This window comes from Etheostoma cragini, chromosome 16 (genome assembly GCF_013103735.1).
Source record: "Etheostoma cragini isolate CJK2018 chromosome 16, CSU_Ecrag_1.0, whole genome shotgun sequence".
Lineage (NCBI taxonomy): Eukaryota > Metazoa > Chordata > Actinopteri > Perciformes > Percidae > Etheostoma > Etheostoma cragini.
In genome coordinates this window covers 14,543,739-14,566,384 of record NC_048422.1, presented here as the reverse complement: position 1 = coordinate 14,566,384, position 22,646 = coordinate 14,543,739, and the positions used below count along the sequence as shown (strand labels likewise).

The 22,646-nt window shown below is 40.1% G+C and overlaps 2 protein-coding genes across 5 annotated transcripts in view; both read right to left on the bottom strand.

The window, feature by feature from the left end:
• abl1 (c-abl oncogene 1, non-receptor tyrosine kinase) overlaps nt 1–17,948 on the bottom strand; it is a 30,564-nt gene extending 12,616 nt beyond the window's left edge. For 2 of the 4 annotated variants that reach the window (XM_034896981.1, XM_034896982.1), the window contains exons 1-2: nt 17,019–17,948; nt 15,859–16,241 (exon numbers count right to left, since the gene is read on the bottom strand). In XM_034896981.1, the coding sequence (XP_034752872.1) occupies nt 15,859–15,985 (127 nt within the window). In that variant the 5' untranslated portion in view covers nt 15,986–16,241; nt 17,019–17,948. Of the gene's footprint in view, nt 1–2,233; nt 2,973–15,858; nt 16,242–17,018 lie in introns of those variants that run through there. The other 2 variants (XM_034896983.1, XM_034896984.1) reach the window with 2 other exon arrangements.
• Nucleotides 17,949–18,172: 224 nt separating this feature from the next.
• Nucleotides 18,173–22,570, bottom strand: exosc2 (exosome component 2). Its single transcript, XM_034896986.1, has 9 exons — nt 22,389–22,570; nt 20,912–21,013; nt 20,701–20,746; nt 20,474–20,563; nt 20,251–20,316; nt 20,090–20,158; nt 19,699–19,875; nt 19,402–19,530; nt 18,173–18,611 (listed from the first exon to the last, which is right to left on the bottom strand). Exons 1-9 carry the CDS (start codon nt 22,508–22,510, stop codon nt 18,531–18,533), a joined length of 882 nt encoding a protein of 293 aa, XP_034752877.1. The 5' UTR covers nt 22,511–22,570; the 3' UTR covers nt 18,173–18,530.
• Nucleotides 22,571–22,646: the final 76 nt, after the last annotated feature.

The window sequence follows — 22,646 nt, the reverse complement described above, 5'->3', positions numbered from 1 at the left end:
CCCAAACTCAAAAAATTGACGCAGGAGTGAAATTTCTTGAAAACCCAAACTTCTTTAAAAAGAAACATCCAACTTATGTCTGGTTCCATTTTGTCCTTGTGACCAAGAGAGCCCTGCTAGTCTGGATTCTAGTCATCTGAAATGCACTGATTTAAACCTTGGATTAAACGCAAAATGCAACAAACTAGCTGGCACAATAGAAACCAACAGCAGTAGGGGTCCAAAACCATTAATCTATATTTGGTCCACTTCCATGAATTCAGCCCTAGCCCTTTGTATGGGATGCACCAACCTGACTTTTTCAGTCACGTTACCTGGCCAATACGAGTACCAATTTGATTCCAATGTTTAATTGATAAACTGACTGGGAGAATTCTTTTATGTAAAACAAACATCATTACTAGGAACGCTAAATGCAACGCAAGTTTTCTGGGGGTACCTAAAAGCACCACAAGTTAACGAGAGGCACCTGAACACAAAGTCACGTCGGAGCCCGCACGCTTTACCGTTCTAGGGCTGTACCGAATAGCAAATGTACCGAATGTACCGAATTAGCGGTGGGGAAGCCAAGATTCTTAACCATACTTGAAGGCAAGTTTGGAGAAAGACAGAAAATAAAAGCCAACGAAGCGAGAAATGAAGAGACTGCTTTGTTATTGAAGGACACAGTCTCCTGTTAATAACCAAAATCCTTGGCAGTTTCAAAACTAATATCAAATCCCTAAATTTGAAATTGAATACCTACTCATCGAACGAATATTCAGATCCAGCCCTATACTGTTTTTTTTACATTACACAGGTCAGGTAAAATGTTGCCACATCGATGACTTCAGGGAAGTAGTTCTGTTGCTTCTTCGTCATCTCAGACTCCGGCAGCTGCTATGGTGTCTAAAAAAAAGTGCAGCTGCATGCTAACGGTAAGCTAATGTTAACCTGTGTCTTAAGCTGCATGCTACCCAACGCCGGTAAGCTACGCTGTGTTGTCTGTGTGTTGTTGCTGCCGTTTTTCTTTGGATGCTTGTGGGTAGAGAGAATAGGAATATAGAATTAAACTGAAAAGATCAGCCACATTGTTACCAATCCCCAATCTAACTTTATGGATCAGTATTGGCTCGATATCAGTATCGGATTGGTGCATCCCTAGTCCTTCTCACTGTGGGAGATATTATGTAATGATGTTTAGACCAGGGCCCAATGGAGGTGAGAAGGTCATAATAACTTAACACGCTAAAGGGACATCATTATCACCATAAAATATTCAAATTGCATTTTCTTGTCATTAAGTTCATAGAATATCTGGATTCTAATGATGTAAAATTGCTTACTACTTGGAGAAAAATACAAATGAAGCCTCCAGCTCCAATGAAGTAGGCCAGAAAGTTTAATTTGGGGTGGAACATCTCAGCATGAGATCTGCAGTGCCTAATACCATATGGTCCAAAAATTACAGACTCTTTATCACGGTCATCCACTTCAGTGGGGAGCGTACCAGGACTATTAACTCTATTAAATCATTTTGTTGCACAATCTTTGGCACACATAAAGACTTCACTGATTATTCCATTGCCATTCAAATTATTATGTTGATTATGTGGGGACTTGATGTGCCCTAGAGTTCTTTAAACCCCCCTTGTGTCCCCTTCACACATCACAAGCAAGTCAATTACCCACTTTAACTGTGACCAGTACTGTGTAATTAGAAGTAATGGATAACAAGTAATTGCTAGTCTGCATACTACAAAGAGTATGGGAAATGTGTAGATCTACATTATCTTCCGAATTCATTATAGAAGCCGTGAAAAAGTAGTACTAGAACATGGACAACTGAAAAGAGAGCACAGACTGAGATTAAATCCCTTCTACTCATAAACAAGAGTTAAGTGGGACACGACCGGGAGTCGGATTTCCTTTTATTTTCTTCTCCGTCTCTTTTTCCACTTCTTTCCTCTTCAGCTAGCCAGTGTGTCTGGCCTCCCTCACCCTCCCCTGTGCTTACTCTCTGCTTTTCCCCTCCCCATTCTTCTGTTTCCACAGTGAAGAGATCATATTAGAGCCTTTACACTGTAACACTTCGGTGATACATCTTTTCTCCTTCTACCTGAGTTTCTTAAGCCCCTGCCTTTTTATGTGACATAGCTTCTTTCATTCTTTTGTTAACATTTCTCCAATGTAAACCGCAAATCACGAGCCACGCTAAAAGACGATACTACAGCCAATCACAAAGTATTCTTACCTTCCAAGTAACAGCTGGAGGAGGACGAGAGGCCTTTCTTAGATTTACACCCCACCAATTTCAGGCATATCTCCAACATTTTCATTTGCTTTCTTTCCCTTCCCGCTTGAAAATGTTGTTGCTTGATGAAATCAGACTTCCCTCGACCGTTTCCCCTCTACATGTGTCCAGTAGGAGAAAAATTCAAACCAAGAAAAAAAAAAAACTGACAAAAGGAGAAACAACACTAAGCCAAAAATAAGTGTTGAAATATACTTGTCTTCTTTTCCTCTGTCCTTTCAGCTGTTAATCCTCTTTCTCCTCACTCCTTTCAGAAACAGAAAAAGTAGAGTATGCTGTTCGGCAAAGTCAATCAACTTTCTCTTCTGAGCGTCTCCATGTTTTTTTTTCTCCCTCTTTTCTTTTTGGGCTTTCGGTTAGCTCCACCTCTGTAAGATTCAACAAGAACTACCCAAAAGCGCAGGTTTGGTCCAACAGCTTGCTAGACCTTTAGATGTGTCAATAGAGTGGGCAGTTGGGTAGTCTGAAGGATGCCATTCCTCTCTCCTGTCCCCTGTGTGAGTGCGTTTCTGAGGCACAGGGACTACTCGTGCTACGGGCTGCCAACAAAGGGCCTCTTTCAGGCTCAGCCTGCTGCACTCAATGACATCAGCTGAGCCCTCCCACCTCCAGCAGCAAACACACAATAAGAGGGAGAGATCGCTATCTCACACACACACACAAGCACTTCCGAAGAAGAATACAAACAGCACACCATCACCAAAAATTCATGGCAACTCGAGACAATAGCTGCAGAGGTCTCATTTCAAACTTTGACCTTAAATAGGCTAGTTCCCATTCCCTTTTGTTGAAGTCATTAGATGATTACAAGACGCTCCTCCTCCAACTTTGTAACCCCCCCCCCTCTCTGTGCTGCTCACGCTTTCTTTTTGGCCATGCTTTTCCCCCCCTCTCTCAATCTGAATTGTTTACAGGTTGAGGAGTCAGTTCTGGTAACAGGACCAGGTTGTAAAAGAGAAAGCTAAAGCTCTCAGTCAAGAACAGCTAACAGGCAGAAAGGAATAACATTAAGCCGTCAACTCTGGACTTCACACACCACCCAAACAAGGCCAATTTGCCAAATGTGTGTATGTACTGTATTCAAATGTGAATGGAGTAAGCACAATATTTTAATTCATTAAAATTAGAACATTTATCCTTTGGGAGAAAACAGCAGCGGATCTAAAAAGGGACAAATAATCTTTGGCAGAGGCCAAGCTACATCCCTGCTCCAATTTTGTTAAAATACTACTTAAATGTTTATTTTCCCCATTGTTTATTAAAGGATATCACACGTGAGAATGCTGTATTTCTCTGACAAAATTAGAGTAGGCTATCTACAGAGGGTGAAGATCATCATTAACACAATGATAAAACCTAATGCAATTCATAACAATAGCCATGCAATAAATACTACATATGTGAGACGTGTTATAGTTAGAGAGATGGTCAAAATCTAAATTTTATTGCAGGATATTGTTATGCGTTTCGGTTATTATGTCTAATCGCTTGTGCTATATTGACTAAAAGGATTGCTGGACGGGATTACACTAAAAACCACAGAAAAAAAAGAGCGGCTATAATCTGACTATGTCTAATCTGACTATGTTTAAAGGAAAAAACATCACTTCAGATCTAAGAGGACCAGTTAAGTGGGTGATTATATACTGATGGGTAGTTGGCTAGATGACACAATAGCATACAGCATGATTGCCAAACCAGTTAACTGGTTGACGTGGTCAACCTGGAATTTCCAATATGGGAGCAAAACAGATGACTAAAAATGTTCCCCATACATAAATCATTGACAGACAGAAACTTTGTTTAACAGAAGGCCTAGTTTTAGTTAAAAATAGTCAAGATAAGGTCATGTCTGTCTGAGCAATGGGATAGTCCCAGAAGATGTAGGCTATTGTTGCCTACGTTTATTAAGTTTGCTAATGGCTGGGCGCATGGATTGCTTAGTTGGTGGAGCAGGCGGCCACGTGTGCAGGTTTACTCCTCGACGCAGCGGGCCTGGGTTTGGCTCCGGCCCTGCGGCCCTTTGCTGCAGGTCATTCTACCGCATGTCTTCAACTGGCCTTTCAAATAAAGGCCTAACAAATGCCCAAAAAACATAAAAAAAAAGAAAGTTTGCTAATGGCTTGGCATGCACATTTCATGAATAATATAATGGGTATTATTAGGCTTGCTTCATAGAGACTTTGGAAAAGTCCTTCAAATGTGGAAAGGCATAGTTCCGAAAAGGTGCTCTGAAGGTGTCAACAATTTCCAGATCAACAGTTAGCAGTCAAGATTGGTGGAATGGAAATTAACCCAAACAACTCATAATCCCAAGTGAATTTACAGACTTGATATGGCCGGGCCTAACACTCCAGATCCACATCTACTAGTCTGATATCTCAAGTGACGCTTCTCTATTTGGTGTCAGTGATGCATCTATGGGTATTCTTAAACATGGCTCAGTCTCAGTTGTTTTGCAAGTAATGACCTCAATACTCTGAACATTCAGTCACATCACACCAGGCCCGCTGCAGTTCTGCTATGGCAAACATTTGTGTTCCTCTCATGCATTGCCCCAAACACCAATTAAGAAGAAATGCAGGCTTCCTCAAACTCCGAGAAAGGCCCATTAACCTACCACAGGCACAAAGTGTTGGGGAGATGAGAGGATGAAGGGAAGAAGAGAGGGGCTATAAAAAAAAGAAAATGGTGGAGGAGAGAGGAAAAAAGGTTGCAGATGGAGAAAATTGAAGCACATTGTTTGGAAGTGAGCTCATAGGAGAATCACTCGCTCAAGTTTTATAATCCGGGCCGTGTATGTTAACAGTTAGCTGACGTACATCCACCCACGGGAAAGATTTTGGCCCTTTACTTCTCATGTACCCCCCTCCTGCTTTCCTGATTCCGTTGTTTAAATCTTCAAGCAAAGAAGAGGTTATATCCCCAACTCGCAGGAAGCAACTGTACAGCAATTGTAAATGTTACAATACTATAATGATATCTGAGAACTGCTTGATTATGGTCCTACCCACTCTACGCATGAGGGCACACGCACACAAACATAATCACACCGTCTAATGTTCGAAATGTACTTGGCATAAATCCGGTCCATCGGAGTCATGGAAGTCATTACACTTTTAAACAGAGCAAGCTTTCTAATTACAGAGAAGGAGAAGGGCGGGAAATAGACAAAGCTGCGTATGTTCCTCATAGTAATTCTGCAATGCATATGGTTCATTTCATTACATTATCAAACAGTCACAGCGATTTCTACCAGGCAAGTGTAGTTAAATAGCACACACTCAAGAACCAGGTAAGTGTGTGTGTGTGTGTGTGTGTGTGTGTGTGTGTGTGTGTGTGTATATGTGTGTGCGCGCACGCACATGTGGCTGTGCACATGTGGCTGTTTACTCAGGGCACTCTGGAGAATGCAGCCAGAGTGTCTGAGGCGAGCAGACCAGCACATGAGGTTAAAGGGTTTAGAGTTCGGCATAATTCTTCACTTAGTATTGTCCACAGGGAGAGTGGACACCTAAGATCACAACAGTGGCTGCTCTGGTTCAAGGTTAAGAGCGCTAGCAACCGCCTGAGGTGGTAATAACTCCAATCAATGTGGACAACAGTGAAACTGAACATACAGAAGGCAAACCTGCTGGCAAAATCTAATATTTTCTGAAACTTCTAAAGTGCAGAAATCACCATATGCACAGAGAATAAAAGGGAAACGTGGATTCTCTCTGAGCTTTGAGACGTTGTTTTCCCCACTGTATTTTATATGGAAACAGTGAAGCTGACCCAGAGGTCATTAAACATATTTTATGATGAAATCCACTTTATGTACATGCTCTTGTGTAACTGCTCACACACAAACTCTCTCCAGCCAAATCCCTCTTATTTGAGGTGACCCGTTAACAGTCCACTGTCAGCTCAGCTTTAAAACAAACTTCAAAACAGATGGGCTTTGCAGACCTGCTAGCACGCAGAACTGAAACATAGGGAGTTAAACCCAGCCCACCTATTGGAGGAGGACCAGAGGATCCTTTTTTATCATGACAGACACAAAATACACCAACACAAACCAGGTGACTAAGCAGATCCTTTGCTTCTTTTGCCACACAATAGACAAAACTATGCAGTCCCAAAAATATGAAAACCTGCAGAGAATAGAAATGTATGCATGCTAGTCCAGAGTTTAAATACCATACTTTGAGCTTATAGAAAGCTAGGTAAAATGCACACAACTGTTCATCACTTGCGCTGATGCTAATAATCTAAATAATCTATTAAAAAAAGTCTGTGGAAAATAAGAGGGAGAAGAAGAAGCAACGTATCTGTGTGTGTGTGTGTGTGTTTGTGTAGAAAAGAGGTTGCTAATCCAGTCATTTTCAGAACTCAACTAAACTACTCAATTTGACATAGAAGGCTGAAATGAAAGCACAACTTTTTATATTCCATTGTCTTATTAGTGTGCAGACAAGATGGAGACAAACTTTTTCAGGAGGGAAAGAAAAAGTAAAAACGAAAAGGGTGCATGCATGTACGTATGAGTGGGAGGTTTGCAATCCTACAATGACAAAAAGAGAAAGCTAGAAGTAAAGCCTCTGCTATTACGTGGGGTCTAATTTATCAATTCAACAGCATAAAGAAAGACAACTTATTAAGAGCAGACAGACAGAGTAAACAGGTCAGAGAGTCTGTTTTTACCAACTTTAACCTTTAAGATGTTATCTAGATGCATGTGGAAAGACCCCATGTGTCTGTATGCCCACTGGGGTAAAAACAGAAACAGATACATAGAAGAGTGACTCTGGCAATGAGGCTCTCAGGCAGCAGCAGTGAAGCTGCTTCGGTTCGTCTTTGTGTCTAAGTGAATCCAGATGCAGCAAGCATAGCAGAACTCCTCTTATACCGCTATGAAGAGGAGCTTAACACAACACAAAAGGGACAGGAAAGCATACCAGTAATGTATGGCCAGGACTGGTAAGGGGGAAAAAACAAAAATATAAAACTCTAGATACGGTTACACTCAGAATCAACCTCATATGAAAGTATTTTATCAAAAGGAAAGCAAATGCCCTCGTGTAAAATCATGCCCCTATGGACTTTTATCCTGTAATCTGCAGAGGAAAGCTCTCTGACCAACAGGGTCCGTAAATGTCTAAACAAAAAAGACAGAGCTGGCATCCTAGGTAGCAGGTTGTCTGCAGAGAAAACAACAGCTGTGTGTGGAACTGGGGCTGCCTGCTCAGGCATGGAGAGGTGGACATGTTTTTTTTGTTGCTGTGTGTGTGTGTGTGTGTGTGTGTGTGTGCGCGCGCACCTGGCAAAAAGCTGGCACTCTGCATTCCTAACCCAATGTGGAGGTTCTTGGTATGCATGCGAGTGGTGTAAGTACCGCGCATTTGTGTACAAAGGAGTGATAACCAGCGAGCCTAAGAAAAGAAGGTCCTTGTCCTGGTGGCCTGTTAAGATTGTCAACAATGATTGACCATATAACTAACATTAAAACAAGCCAACAGCCTAAGTGAATCCAAATAACAAAAACCAGGGCGAGAGGCAATGACTCAACAGGACTGTCTGTTCTAAACCAACATGCTTACACTTTCAATAGTTGTGTGCAAACATTACATCATACATCACAGCAACCATATTGCATAAGAAAATACACATACTCTCAACTTATAGACTCTGAATGCTGATATACTGTTGCTAATGTTTGCTGCTCATGTTCAGTTTAACGTTGAATACTGTACATTTCTGTGTGCTCTAGTTCCATTATTGTCTGCAGATTATCATTATTCAGCTTGTTGCCCATTTTTGTTATTATTCTATGTTTATAAAACTAAAATAAAAAAGGTTGTGTAAATTGTGAAATCCGCATCAAATAAGACCTGAGAATGAAAGCAAGACAGAAATAGAGAGAGACAATGGCAAAAATTTGAGAAAGACACAAAGGAGGAAGGGAGAAAAAGAGAAGGAAAAAAAAAAAGGCCTAGGGAGTGTGGTAGAAAAGGAAGGGGATTGCACCAGTTATTTGAGGGAGGAATGCACAAGAGGTCACATTCTTCACTCCACTTCTGTGGCTTGCCCTGCGTTCAACTCTCTCTCTCTCTCTCTCTGTGTGTGTGTAAAACAGATAATACTTAACACAGCACTGGTGCAACAGATAACATACAAACACCAGTGATTCACTACAAAACAGAGCGGGCCGGCCCAAGAGGAGGAGGATGAAGAGGCTGTAGCCCAGGAATCTATTGATATGGTCATGCCTATCAGATAAGTTATGCAATAGTTCTTTTTCGTGAACGGCATTTTGACATGCCACAGTAAAAAGAGCAAAGGTGTAAATAAAATCTGACTGCCATTCAGCTGCTTCAGCTTCAGGGTCCTGCTGTTGTGCATGCTGGCTCACCGCCACAGTGTCGTGGTTAGACACTTGGGATAAAACAGCGCCGTCGTTGTTAGTAACAACTGTGCTTTATCTACTATGGCAAGTCAAAATGTCTGCTGTGGACAATGTCTATTAACAGCAGGAACAAGACATTTCTTTTCTATGTAAAATACTGCCATTAAAAAAAAACAGACACCTTCTACACAGAGCATCTGTCCATTCCAGTCTTATCCTACAATGTTCTAACAAGCAAATATATTAATAAATCTATCACAATTCAACACAAGACAAAACTACAATTCTACAGACAAAACAAATTTAGATCCATCTTGACTGTGTCATTTGGACTTGTACTATTTCAGACCTGAACATGATTAAATATTGTATACTGTACTGCTTTTTCTGACTTTTTGCACCAGAACATGACTGTCATCAGTCCTGAATTCAGGTCATTGTAGACCTTGATTACAAGAGTTAAAACTTGACTAACTTAATTTATAAACACAGCTGTTTTGACTAGTCATCATCTTGGGTGGTAATAACATAGACTCCTTTCCAGGTGGTCAAAACTTGATGAGAGGGGAAAACACTAATCAGCAAGTGTCATTCGGCAAGGGACAAATGTCTCACACACATGCACGCACGCACACAATGTTACAGGCAAACTTGTCAAAGTGCCATCACAAAAGACCGTTCAAAGCACTATCAAGATTAAGTAGTAAACAGATTAGATAAGGGAGAAGCCCTTTCACTTGAGGGTTGCATGAGTGTGTGTGCATGTTCGTGCATGCCCATTAGTCTGGAGACATAGCCAGCCACAGCAAAGGACAAGTCACCAGGGGCCTAACAGCTGGCCTGAATGAGCATTACTGAGGCGCCCGCTGCATGGGTATGTACGTGGGTGTGCACACACCCCCCCCCCCACACGGATCAGGGGAGGAGATTTGGTGTAGACTGTATACGGTAGAGTCCTTGAGTTACAGCCAAGACAGAGCCAGACAGACTAAAAGAGAAATGGAACACACACACACACACACACACACACACACACACACACACACACACACACACACACACACACACACACACACACACACACACACACACACACACACACACACACACACACACACACACACACACACACACACACACACACACACACACACACAGAGAGAGAGAGAGAGAGAGAGGAGGGGGGGGGGAGCCCTGTCTGTGGAGCCCTTTTATGTGCTCCACAGACATGCATTTTTTATTTAGTTGCCCATGTGCTTTCTGCCTTGTACATACTGCTCCAGCACCCGATGACCCTGAATAGTAATGAGCAAATAAATACAATGAACAAGTGGGGTGTCATCTTCCTTCATCCCCACATTTTAATGGGCCTTGATTATACTGGATGCTTTACCAGGCTAGCCTCCAGGCGTCAAACAGGGAAAAGCTTATGATTAAAAAGGAAAGTCCTGTTGTGTCCATACTGAAACCTTTCCAAACAAGAAGCTACATGCCCGAGGTCTCTACATTTTCTGTAACCCAACTTGTTTGGCTGATGACCATATGCTGACACGGTTCTCTTTTTGTGGTTTCCAAATGAAAGTTGGCTGTAGTAACAATTTGAGTCAACAAGGGCAATCAGTAGCCAATCACATGCCAAAAAACGCTGTATCCAGCTGTTGTTGTTTCCAGTAGTTCAGTAGTTTTAGAGGCATTTACAGCAAATAGGTAAAGCTAAATAACTTCACTATTTCGGAAACAAAAATACTGAATCAATCGAGGACTCTAAACTACTCTCTTGCAAACCTGAAGTAATCTATTGAGAGTCCAGAACCTTGCTGCTTGGTTTGCATTAAACATTGCATAACTGAAAGATGTTGGGAATGCTAGTAACACTTTATAATAAGGGTTTAAATCAAATACTTAAATAGGCCTGCACGATTTGGGGAAAAATATGAATCATGATTTTTTTTAGCTTAGAATTGAAATCACAATTGGTTTCTTGCACACATGAACCATGACAAAACAAATTGGCAGTACCAAACAGATTTTTTTTTGGCCCCTATTACAACACGCATCACCACAAGCATGTAAATAGAAGCTTCAATTAAAAGAAGGGAGAGCATTGCAGCGTTTTAAAACCTATTTTATACAGTGTGTTTAAAACTCACAGAAGATAGTAGTAGTGTTTGTGATGCAGTCGGCTCGTAAAATTAAATAAGAATCAAAGTCATTAAAAAAAAGTAATTATTAAGAAGAATAAAATTAAAGACGATTAATCGTCTATACTTAAGTAACGCTGCAGGATGTATCATGAATTCCTGTTGCTCACCATTTAGAAATGATCAATTCACAATGACTTTATGTGAATAGTTCACACATAATAGATCAACAGATTAAGTTGAGACCCGAAAGTTGAAGTTGACAGAGGATTTCATTTTTATTATGAGATTGCCTCTCTGAATCATAGCTTATTGCTAAACACTTAACAGGAAATTTGCATAGTTAAACATAATACACCAAAGTAACAGAATAAATAGGATCTAATTATACTCTCATGATCAATATGGGAAATAATTCATTGGGTGGATAATATATACAAAGGGGCTTAATGTGAACACAACATTTATAAAAGTATTCTTTTTAAATGAAAATAATCTAGGTCCCAATTGTAATGTATGCTAAAAAAAACACAAAAAAAAAAAACACATTTATGTCCCTTAAGTGAATGTAACAACCAGGGGGAAAATTTCCCCTTTAATCGTCAACAGCACAGCAATGACTAAGTTACCTTCAAATCAGACTATATTGTTGTGATCCTCTTTGTTTTGAACCCTACAACTTCCTCAGTCACCATTTTTTCAGGTAATGGCAGGAAAACAAATTAAAAGCCATCAATCCTTTGCCACCTCCTACATTTTAAAATTAAGGGAGGAAGGTGCCTATAGATGGAACAAATTTTCCTTTACTGAGTGTAGTAACCAGATCAATCTCTGACTAAAGTAAATCAAATACGGCCAATGATCATGCTTACAGCATATTTGTTTTACTTTTTCCTATTTCAACTCATCTACTTTTGGACTTTCATTCCCAACATGGTACTGTTGTGGCATGGACAAGCTGAATTAGATATAGAGTACAGATATAGTAATAACGGATAGCTACTTAACTGTAAAACTGATGTTAATTTGTAGTAGATGTAAATCATCAGAAATGACCACATCTTAACACACATAACGTAATCCAGAATGCATTTTTATATCTACAAGTAAACATTAGACACAAGACAAAACTAGACTAGAAAGAAGTGATCAAGTACACTCTTCTGTTGTGCTCAGACCCGTTTTCTTAAAACAGGCGTGGGAACCTACTGCAGCTTGTAATCTAGTCCATGCTGAAAATGCGGTGTGTGAGTTATGGTTCCAGAAATGTTCTACCATGCTCAATTCTGATGATCTGTGCTAGCTAGCCAGTGAGATCATACCTTCCCACTGTACAGTACACAGAGGTGCCAAGAGCAGAGACAGGTCTTTGCTTGCCCTTTACTGCCTCCGTCTCTCTCACAGGTAGCTGCATGCAGAGGTCTGAACCTGCCTGCTGAGAAGCAGCATGGCGCTGGCTAGCCTACTGTTACCTAGCTAGGGCTCAACAGGAAGAAAAACATGTGCTGATAATGCCCTCCTGTTGCACTATGACTCACATCCCCTCTCATAGTCTAACCTGCTCATCACAGGAGGAAAACAAGGACACCCCGTGTCACTGACCCTTTACCAAATTTCGATCCATTTACCGGCCAAGGCTTTCATTCTGTTTTCATGACCTTCCCTGTCCTCTCCCCCTCTGTGTTATGCAATACTCAGAGTCTGTGGAAAATATTCTTGCCAAGGCATTCACAGCCCTACAGACATTTAGTAAACTTATCAGTTAGCTGGATGCATCGCATGCACCCGGTTTAATGACAAGTGATCATTTGAAAAAAAAGTTTACAGTTTAGCTCAATCTCTATACTGATACATTCATTTTTCTGAACATGTTGCTCTGCATTGACAAATATATTTCCGTTTACCTCACCAATACTTTGCAGTGATGTCTTGACATTAAAACTTTACGATCCACCTCCCCCCTTGTGGTTGAGGCAGTTAAAGCACAGCAGATCTATTATTTTTTTTAATTTGATTTATGGTAGAGAACAAACCTCCCTGCAACTTGTTATATTGTGGTGTACTATTCTGGGCAATAAATGTTGACGTAAACCACCCTGAAGGCACTTTTATAAGCCCAAACTAGTAAATAAACCGTTGACTAAAAATACAAAAAGAGAAATAACTGGTGATGATTATGATTGAAGCTACAACCATCGGCTTTCTGTGCACTGCCATGCTTGTTTTAGAAAATGTCACTTGATGGGAATTAGACAGAATAAAAGTCTCTAACAAGGAAAGAAAACCAAAAAACAGACACACCGCTTTACATGGCCATGGATTAAAAAATACACAACTGCCATCCCCGGTTAAGCCTATTTATCTAAAAACATAATAGATGTTATCTTAAAGAGCTTTTATTGCCTTATTGTCCCACTAAAGCACCGCACTCCCAGAACTCTGAGTTACTTGTGGTTCCTAGAGTCTCTAAAAGTAGAATGGGAGCCAGAGCCTTCAGCTATCAGGCTCTCCTACTGTGGAATCAGCTTCCGGTCTGGATTCGGGGGGGCAGACACCATCACCACATTTAAGAGGTAAAACCCACGTCATTGATAAAGCTTATAGTTAGGGAGAAAGGAGTTGCAGCTTCCACTTAACCCGGATCACCTGCTTCTTGTCATAGTAAGATTCATCTACCATATAAATCAATATTTTAACAAAACTAGTAAGGCAAGGCAGTACAGGCCGACCAGGCTCCTCTCTTTACCCTGTCTCTCTAGTTAGGCTGTAATGGTCTTAGACTGCCAGAGGACTTCCTTTGACACACTGAGCTCCTCTCTCCTTTATCTTTCCATTTGTGTGCATCCATGTCCCAGAATTGTCTGTTACTAACCTAGCTCTGGGGAGTCATTCCCCGAGAGTCCCTCTGTTCTTTTCCACCCCAGCATGTTTCCTTGGATTCGGGAGGCTCCAAAGTCATGGTTGCAGCTGTTGCCGTGGTCCTGCTACATGTCCTGCGATGCCCTGCTACATCCTATCTACACTCTACTGTGCCTTATAATGCCGTGCAGTGCCTTGCTATGCCATGAACTATGACAAACTACTATTTTTAGTCACTGTTCCATTATCTTTTATTGTGACTATTATTCCCACTGTTCATTTCAACTCCAACCGGCCCGTCAGACACCACCTACCAAAAGCCTGGGTCTGTCTGAGGTTTCTTCCTAAAAAGGGAGTTTTTCTTCGCCACTCTCGCACTGTTTCTTGCTCTGGAGGAAACTACTAGAACTGTTGGGTCCTTGTAGAGTGTGGTCTAGACCTAATCTATCTTTAAAGTGTCTCGAGATAACTCTAGTTATGAATTGATACTACAAATAAAATTGAATTTAATCTAATCTATCTCTAGTGTGATATAGTGGATATTGGGTCATTGCTTTGAAAAGCATGGTGAGGCTCTGTGCCAGCAGCATGCTAGCCTTCCCCAGAGGCAGTAGCGATGCCCTGAGGAGTGCAGCATGGGCATGATTCGCACATTCAGTTAAGGACCTGTTTCAGGTCTATCTGTGGCTACTAGGGCTGTGTTCGAAATCATTAACAATTGCAAGTGTCCTTTTATCTGGTAGCTCCCTATGCATTCCATCTTTGTGGAATGTATGATGGTAGTTTGCTCTCTAACATCAATTGCATGGTACTTTCACAATGCACTCCTGTGTCTTACATGATAATGAACAGGGTATATTTTCATTTTCGGATGTTGGTTGGACAAATAAATAATCTGAAGATGTTCTTTGGGGGTCTGGGAGTTTCTAAGGCAGATTTTCACCATTCTCTGATAAAAAGATAACATGATTTTAAAAGGAAACAATCCGCAAATTAACAGATAAAGCACATAATTGTTAGTTGCAGCCTGAAATCCGGACACAACCTGTATGTTCACTGCCTCACCAGAATATCTTATAGCACTTTATAGTATACACCATCCTGTACAAACACAGGAGGAGGCACTGTTGAGCTCTGCACATTACAATACCTCTTTTGCATCATAGATGTGGCGGTTTTCTTTAACAATGAATGTTTCAGAATCCAAAGAATTATCCTTTTACAATGTTAAGAAACATCTCAAGGATTCACAATACCATTATTTGGTATTTTAGAATGGTGTTTTAAAAACACAAATAATCACCAGCTTGCATTTTTTTCAAAATAATGCCAAGATTCTTGCACATACAAAACAAACGTGTTTTTAAACTTTAATATTCAAGTGCATAGTGTCTTTAGGAATTGGTAAATGTTTATAAAAAACCTAAACTTAAAGCAATGTTAAGATAGTTACATCATATCAGGTGTTACTGTCAACACGATAAACTCACACATGAAACGGTTTAGTGTAATCAAACGTCCACGGAACATTTACTGGAATATCAGCAAATACCAATCAAAAGCAACTGAAATATTTAACAGCATGCAATAAAATAACAGGTATAGATTTGGCGTTTAGTCACTTTCATCTAGTACCAGAAACTAGTTATTCAAACAACATGACAGTTGATGTTCTTTAGAGAACAATGTATGACTCTCAGTGCGGCATCACTTTGAGAGGAACTCATTTGTTTATCAGTTTACTATGCCAGAGACACAAAGTGAGCCAATCTAACACCATAGCGGTTGCAGTGTACCGCACATAAGCTTGATTAAAGGCCGCCATGCTACACTCTTGGATTTCTAATTATGCATCTTTACATCTACTGTGTATTGGTTTCTTGCCTTTGCACAACAGTGAATACGACATACAATGGTCAAACCAGTCTACACGTTTTCATTTCGTACTTTACTTTGTTGAAAAGTAATGTGGCAGAAAGACTGAGGAAGCACAAGCCAGAAAGGCATCTTAGTATTTGATCCTTGGCCTGTGGCAGCATTTGATGCTGGAAAGCATGCAATGCTACTCCTGGTCACAGTCATTAAACAAATGTATGGCACTAAGCAAACCGATAAAAGCTTGACAAACAAATTAGCTGTCAGTGACAAGTGACCTTAATAGAAATAATTGCACTTACCATGCACCGCAAAAACGTTACAGGGATGGGTCCCATGGCGTGACGACTCTCTCCTTCCACCCTTGATGAAGGCCGGCAGACTAGGTCTCCTCTGGTCCCCTACAAACTTCCCCGGCTGCTGCCCCATAAGGGCAGGGTGCCAGGCCACAGCCGGGACTCTCCAAGCCGGACTCAGTTGCTCACCGTTCCACAGTTGGCCAAAAAGCAGGGAGGGGGTCGGGAGAAGACAGGAACCCTTTTCCCTGGCTCAGTCTGTCCCCTCCTGTAGTATGGGTTGCGCGGGTCACCTATGAAGATCCGTATTTCTCCAGTATGTCTCCGTTTACCATGCATTAATAGATCCCAGGTGCTTCAGAGGTCTAAGAAAGTCATTTCAAAGTAATCTGGGGGGGGGGGGGGGGCACAATAAAGAATCATTGATTTTATTAAAAGCGATATGATTGTTTCAAACTGACTAACTGCATCAAAACACCTTACAAAATAAACAAATGATCCTGGCTTGAATTTATACTGCAACCAACAGCCTCACAAAAGGGAAATTAATTAAAGATGTGCATCCTAGATTTGAAATAACCATTGCAACTAATCCAAGCTATTTTTTTTTTTTAAGAATAGTTTTAGTGTCAAATAACTCACTGTGCTGAAATGAACTAAAAGTATGCACGTTTGATTTGTAACTGTCTTACTTCAACTATGTTGTTAGTGCACCTACATTACCTGTACAACCCCATTTTCCTCTGTTATATCTAGGCTGTACGCCCACTAAATTAACTCTTTCTAATGCCAATCAAGCTCTTTAAACGGAAAGCTAACATTGGTTAACCCTAGCATACTACAGGCAACACACATGCCTATCAAGAAATTTAGCGTTGACGGGTGACAACAATAAAGTGCTCGATACAAAAACAATCATCAAAACAACAAGGACATACTAAACTGTAAAACTATAAGATCACTGAAGCCCAGCAATAACTGTTGTTATCCATAAGGCCGTCCCTGTGCAACATTTTTCTTTTTCTTTTACAACAGCAATGTCCAAAACATAAATCAGCAATGAGCACTAAAGCAATGACACATTTATCCAAAACGTGCACTGTACTTAAACACTTATATACAGCAAAGTATATACAGCAAAGACAGACAAATGAACGGAAACTTACACTGAAACATGTATATCGTTGGTTAGCTGGCGACCTCAAGCTAATGTTAAAGGTAGCCATGGAGGCTAACTAACGTTAGCTGGTGGTGTGCAGCGCCAGACCATTAAATGCACATCGAGCAACAGTTGGTGCTTACGGTGCCGCTTTTAACACGCTGGTCATAAATATCGGACAAGTGCACTCAAATGTCTCAAACAAAAGAACTCTGTCACCACAATTACATGCTTTGCAATTGGCTTTCCGAAGCAAGAGTTTGTTTCAAACTTCCGTATCCACTCTTCCCGTCTTGCGGAGTTTCTTCCCCTGTGGTACCCGGACTACAGCCCCTTCAATCAAGGAGGTGAAGAGAAATAGAGGAATCTCTAACGGCCAGAGACCGACGACTCTTTCTGCAAGCCCTTCCCTCCGATAACGGTCGCCAAACTCTTCGTTACTTCCCGCTCGGTTCGCGTACTTATTCATCGCTCTCACGTGAAAATCTGAGCAATAAACTTTGGTCGAGGAGTACTTGCGTCGCTGGTGCCGCCATACTTCCATACGCAAGGTGGTTTACAGAAATATGTGGGTGGGGTTACGTCTGACGTCGCGTGCGTGCGTGGGCTGGGAAAGGCCGGGGACCAGAGCAGAGGTTTCATCATGCTGAAGTGCAGCCTCCAGGGCAGAGTGCTTCCCATTCCACCGAGAGGGCATACTTAGAGAAAATAAGTTAAATAAAGTCTACTAAAACCTGCTTTTCAACCCCTTTCACTTAATAAAATTAGATGATATTGTGTTTTACAGGAGCAACAACTTCATTTCGGTTCCTCCATACAGTACATGCAGCATGTTGTAAAAACAAACAAAAATGATGACAGTGTAAAGTACTGTGAATGTTTTTCACTGAGCTTTGTATACTGATAAACCGATATTATTCAAATATTTAAGAAAACACAGTTGTGCTCTGGTAAGCTTCACCACTTTCACCATCTTAGTTAATCTACCATTTAATAGTGGTTTAATCTTAATTCAAAATAAAACATTTTAAAGATTTTCCGTAGACATCTCGGTATTATTACTAACAGGAAAAGATTGCATAACATAACTAAAACCCCTTAAAAGACATTTTAAGACATTCTTTCCTTCCTGTTTTGTCATTCAAAAAAGGCCGAGAAGTATTGATATTTATAGAAAATGTATTACAACAACAGTTTTTTGTATAACACCAAACATTATCAAAAATTGTTCCACTATACCTCTGTAAAAATGTCAGAACAGCTGATTTAGAAATTTCTCAATGCTGCCGAAGTAGGAGAAAATACCCATAATTTCCATAAGCAGTCAAATAATAGTCATCAGTTGTGTTACATAAAATACACTTTGAGTTGTTCAACTGTACAACAAGACTATCTCAATACATTCTTATTGTTCTTTGAAAAAAGGCTAATCAATCCTTTGATGGGTGGTCAGTCTCTGACATAACTGTTGGATGTGATCTGGGTTCTGAGATAGGGTCAGAGTTAGGATTTCTGCTCTTTAACCTTCCTGTTCTAACAGCTTCTGTTGCGTCAACATTACAATCTCCTCCATCACTTCTGGTTTCAAGATGTCCTTGACCTACAGAGACAGCATAAAGTGGCAAATTTTAAATCAATTACATTGAAAAAACAACAACATATGAATCCTGTTAGACAATATTTACATATAGGCTTTAATAACTAAAAATAAGAGTAAAATCCTACTAAGACAAACCAGCAAAATTATACACAATCCAAACTCATTCTCAAATATTTTAATAGAGTAATTTCTTAGAGATTTAAGCATTAGCAATAAACATATTTTGTTTTTTGTTACCAAGGTAAACCATATAAGAAATCTTTGGCAATAATATCTACGGTGTACTTTTAATTTGCAGCTTAAGAAAGCCGCAGCTTCACACTGCTAAACAAAACCTAAAACAACTGGGGTTGGCTTGGTTAGACAGGGTTATTAGCAAGAGAGAAAACTTTACAAAGTAATGTCTACAAATAACTAAAACTAAGCACCGTCCATGTAATATGTGCCACGTAGATGCTTCAACAACAATACGGTGATTGCCTTATTGCTAAAATGCTGTTTTTATATATGCACAATATTTATAAGAAGCAGTAGTGATTAAGTCTTCAGTTCCAAACCCAAAAGAGCAATGAAATCAACCACGTCTGTTTCACACTGATTTAGCAGCAGAGTCAAAGTTTAGAACTGCAATCAAGTCTTGCTGTAGTTTTTCTTAATGGCCACCAGATGTCACAATAAATCACAGGAAAAGTCCAATTGTGTATCTTTCTATTGCTCTTGAGAAACAGCAAGTGTAATTAAAAACAGTCACATATTATAGTACATCAAATTGTATCTGATTGCTTCCTACCTGGTGTTGAACTGATGATTCATAGCAATAGAGCACACTGGTGTCATACAAAAGGACTTTATGTGCAGCCAAAGCCAGTAGGCAGTTTCTCAGCCGTGAAATTACTTCTCGATCTGACAGACCAACAGGCTGAAAGGGCATACAAGAGACGTGAAAACCAATAAGTTAAATACATACAGGGAAATAATTTTTTTTTTAAACGTCTCCTACCGGCAGATTACTCACATCTTGTACTGTAAGAGTATCTAAACAAAACCTGGTTAACTTTTACATTTAAAAATTATTTTCTGTTCCTACCTCCAGGCTGGTATAGAAGCCCCCAGCCTCTTCATCCTGTTGTTCAGGTGTGGGATATAACCACACAAAGCCGTTATTCCCGAGGATGATTGATGCACCACATGGCAGGTTGTGGAAATGTGTTTTCTGCCTCTTGATCAGAGAAGGAGAAAGCTGCACCAGCACTCCTTGCCCCAACTGATAGCCAGATAAAAAAGAAACAAGATTTTAGGTCAAATTGGAAAGGTAAAGTATTACTAGTTTATTGGGGAGCAAAATCACTTTGGCATTCTGTTGGTGATATAGTGTGTAGAAATAGTGTGTAGAAACTGTGTAGATTGAACAAACAAAAACATTTTTGGGGTTTTCATCTTAGCTGTACTCTGTAATTGTGTACACTGACATAACTTACTTTTCCATACTTTAAACTACGGGTGTGCAGGGAAAGGGCTCCATCGGAGAACACAGACTGCACCTCAGCCTAAAAGCACAGGAAAAGAGCAACAAGAACATTATTATTGAGAATAATAAAATGGAGCAGCGAAGGAAAGATTATGATAAACTGTAAATTACACTGATGAGATCGCCCTCCTGAAGGTATTCTCTCATGGTGAGCTCATCTTCTGCTGATCGTCTCCTCTAAAAGAGAAAAATAAAATAAAAGACAAACAATAAATGAAACTTTTAGAAAACTTCCCTGTCCTAAAACCATTTCCCTGTTCTTTAGGATGATGCTAGATCAACTAACAGTGTAATACACAGAACACTTTTCCCTGGGAATTTTCTAGCATCTCACCAGCTCTCCTCCAGGCAGATTGACAGAGGACAACAAGAGGACAGAGTCCAGCCGTGAGTTGGTCTCCACTTTCCACCGTTTCTGTTGAACCTACGTATTACAAAAAAAAACGCACATATTGATAAATGTTTCCCCAGCCAAAATAAATACCGCTTGTCGTAACCATATATTTTCAGGATGCATGTCAAATGTCAGACATCAGAAGAGATGTGGTGGCAGTGACTTACCTCTGTGATTCTGCCAACCACCACATCTCCAACTTCACCGTTGAACCTGCAATTAAATAACATACCACTAAATCATAAATCTACATCCTTTCTGCAAAAACCGCAGTACATAGACAATCCAGAACAACTATATATATATATTCTATATATATATATAGAACTAACTATTACTTGACTGTAAATGTATAAGAGCCTTAATTGAACACCTTACCTGGTCTTAAGTGGTCTGACACAGATCAGCTTGTCCACTCTCTGCACCTCTCCAGCAACTGAAGCCGTCAGCTTGTCTTCATCCACATAGGTACCATGACCCCTGTGGATAAATGGTGTATTTTGATGATAATGATTAATACAGCCAAAAATGTATGTGCTAAAGAAAAAGCTGGGTTTACTATGAGCACCAGATAGTGCAAACACAGTGACACGATCTTAAAGGACTAAATTATATATATATATATATATATATATATATAAATATATATATATATATTCATAGTACATACTCACCTGTAAACTCTGTGAAACATTAGTATATTATGTTATTTGCACATATCTGTAAAGATTTCTACTTATAGTAATATCCGGTGTATTATATTCAGTACATTTCTAGCTGTAAATCTTGCTCACAAAACTTGTTATCTATATTTTATATTCATAGGACAAACCCATCTGTTAAATTCTGTTTATAATAGTATTCATTTCTATATTTATTCAGTACATATCCATGTCCTACACTTACGGAACCATTGTATATCCTGCACTTACTGCTATTGCACTTCTGGTTAGACCCAAACTGCATTTCGTTGCCTTGTACCTGTGTAATGACAATAAAGTTGAATCTAATCTAATCTAATCTATTATGTCGTTCCTGTTCAGAGTCCCTATCACAATTTCACTAACATTACATATTGTTAGTCAACCAGAAAAGATGGGATTTACACAGATCACTGTTGATGGCAGATGGCACTAGACAGGTTAGGTAGGCATGAAGTCTAAATATTTCATAAAAGGTTACACAACTTAATCAATATGATTATGGTCAGAGAGTAAACCAGCATAAACTCACCCCTTTTGAAAGGTAACTTTAATCTAGTGCGGTCAACATACTTCTTATTCTTAACTTTATAAAAAGGACAACACACAGTAATTAACATTTCTGTAAATGTGCCAATGTGTGTTTGCCAGCCGGTTCATTTTCAACTCTAGTTTTTTGGCCAGCTGATTTTAGAGCAGAGTGACAGGAAACAGCAAGACATTAGTACAGGTTAAACTATACAGCCAGAAGTCAACAAGACACCACACTGACAGCTAGAGGAACTTTCTCAGTTAGCCATGCAGAGATAAAGGAAGACATGATCACAGTTAATAATAATGACACTGATGGCGATGATGGTGGTCACATTAAATCTACCTCATGGTAAAACTACATTATCCCAAGTGATCCCAACATCAAGCTACTTTTAATCGATTCCCTTCCATGAAAACATAGTGTGGCACTGGCCACGATACACAGCAGCCAATCACACCATCAGTGCATCGACCAAACAGGCTCGGGCCCATGATTGACAGGAGCCCCCCAAAAAAGGTAAATGTGGCGACAACAGCTGCGCAGAGGGGGCCCAATTTGATTATTTTTTTTGTCAAGGGGCCCAAAATTCCTGGCGGTGCCCCTGCGACCAAAAGCCTACCTCATGAAGCCGGTGTCTGAAGTGATAACATCGCCGGGGACGACCAAATCTTTTCGGCCCAAAGCAGAAACTGATAGCGATACTGGTTTTTGAATAGTTGGTAATCTCATGTCAGCAGCCATGCTTCTGCTTCTGCATCTGCCGTTTCTTCTTCTTCTTATTCCTGTTCGGCAGTTAGCAAAGAACTATGCTCATTATACCGCCCCCTACCGAAGTGAGCCTGAATGTTTTTTACCTAACGTGAGTATGATCTTAAAA

Coding starts and splice junctions, on each gene's coding strand:
- exosc2 (XM_034896986.1), bottom strand. CDS start 22,510: ATGGCTGCTGACATGAGATTACCAACTATTCAAAAACCAGTATCGCTA. Junction 20,747..20,911: donor GTCAGACCACTTAAGACCAG/GTAAGGTGTTCA, acceptor ATTTAATTGCAG/GTTCAACGGTGAAGTTGGAG. Junction 18,612..19,401: donor AATCATCAGTTCAACACCAG/GTAGGAAGCAAT, acceptor CTGTCTCTGTAG/GTCAAGGACATCTTGAAACC.